The 1353-nt window shown below is 46.7% G+C and overlaps 1 gene segment (V, D, J or C); it reads right to left on the reverse strand.

Moving 5' to 3' along the window:
- Window positions 1-303: 303 nt before the first annotated feature.
- Window positions 304-978, reverse strand: LOC114004957 (T cell receptor alpha variable 8-4-like). The segment is given in 2 exon segments: window positions 304-677; window positions 804-978. Coding segments are annotated over 2 exon segments (549 nt in total).
- Window positions 979-1353: the final 375 nt, after the last annotated feature.

Here is a 1353-nt window from a genome sequence, read left to right on the forward strand (position 1 = left end):
ACTTTAAGAAAAGTTCATTAAAGCAAGGCCTACAGTGCCCCCCAGTGGGTCAGAACCATCAGTGCAGACTGTCAGTACTGATACCTACCTGGTCACTAGTCAAACTGCTCTCTCACCCAAAAAGGGGCCCTTTGAAGTGATTCCTTGGGCAGATTTTAGTCACTGGTCTGTTGCAGATAATGTGTTTTTATCTTAAATTGTCCATTTCTTATGAATTCTGACTCTGTTTCTACACAAAAGCTAAGTAGTAGTCCCCTAGGTACTCCCTGTCCTGACAGAACCTGAGATCTTACTGACAAGTCTCTAGGTTGAGCCTTTGAGCCACAGCAGCCTCACAGTCACCAGAAGTTTGTGTTCAGCTCCCCCTGCAGTGCCAGCACTGTCACTCAGGGTACAGAAGTACCCAGCAGAGTTGCTCAGATGGGCTGAGGTTTTCTTCAGGTGGAAGGAGGTTTCACTTTTCCTAAATTCAGCCTCAAAATTTTTGATGCCTGTAACAAGACTGATTCCAAACGAGTACTTCAGAAGGAGCTGGAGTCCTTGGTTGGGGTACTGCACGTACCAGAAGAGATACGACGGGACAGAAGATGAATAGTTGCACCTCAGCTCCAGATGGGCTCCTTCAGGGACAGCGACGTGGACATCAGGCTGGGTCACTGACTGGGCTCTGGTTCCCCCTGCAACATCAATACTGTGTCAGTGAGACCAGAACAGACTTACCTATGAAGAGAAGGTGTCTCTATTCAGAGTCCAGTTGCAATACTGAACTAGGGAATAAGAGGATGGAATCGAATTTTACTCACACAGGGGAAAAAATATCATAAGCACCACTGCAGGAACAAAGTTCATGACTGAGCAGTGAACACGCTGTGGGATCCTTTTTGAAGATCTTCCTTGAGCAGGACGAAACATGGGTGAGGAAACAGCGCCCTTGGAACAAGCAAGTTGCTGCTCTAGAAATCGCTTGCATGAGCACATCCCAGGGGTGTTTGGAGATGTCTCTTTCTTAATTAATCAGAAAGTTGTACAGCTTTTAGATTCTCCCCACAGGTCACTGTGCAGAAAGAGCTTCCTCTGGATACCTCAGTTAGGTTGTGAAGGAGGAGCTAAAGGAGTAATGCTGTTTTCAGCTATTGGCAGGTAGTTCTGGTTTGCATCGCCCTCTGGAGGCCAAGTGCAGAAGTAGTTCTTCTAGTGAGCCTTGCCATATCCATCCCTTGCTATTTCATCATTAGAGGCTCAGAAAGGAATCTGCCAGGCAAACAGCTCACATCAGGTAGCTCAAAAATGTTCCTCCCTTTACAGGATTTGACCACACCAAACCCTGTGTGGTCAAAAAGTCTACAGACACAC

This window comes from Tupaia chinensis, unplaced genomic scaffold (assembly GCF_000334495.1).
Source record: "Tupaia chinensis unplaced genomic scaffold, TupChi_1.0 Scaffold140763_1, whole genome shotgun sequence".
NCBI lineage: Eukaryota > Metazoa > Chordata > Mammalia > Scandentia > Tupaiidae > Tupaia > Tupaia belangeri.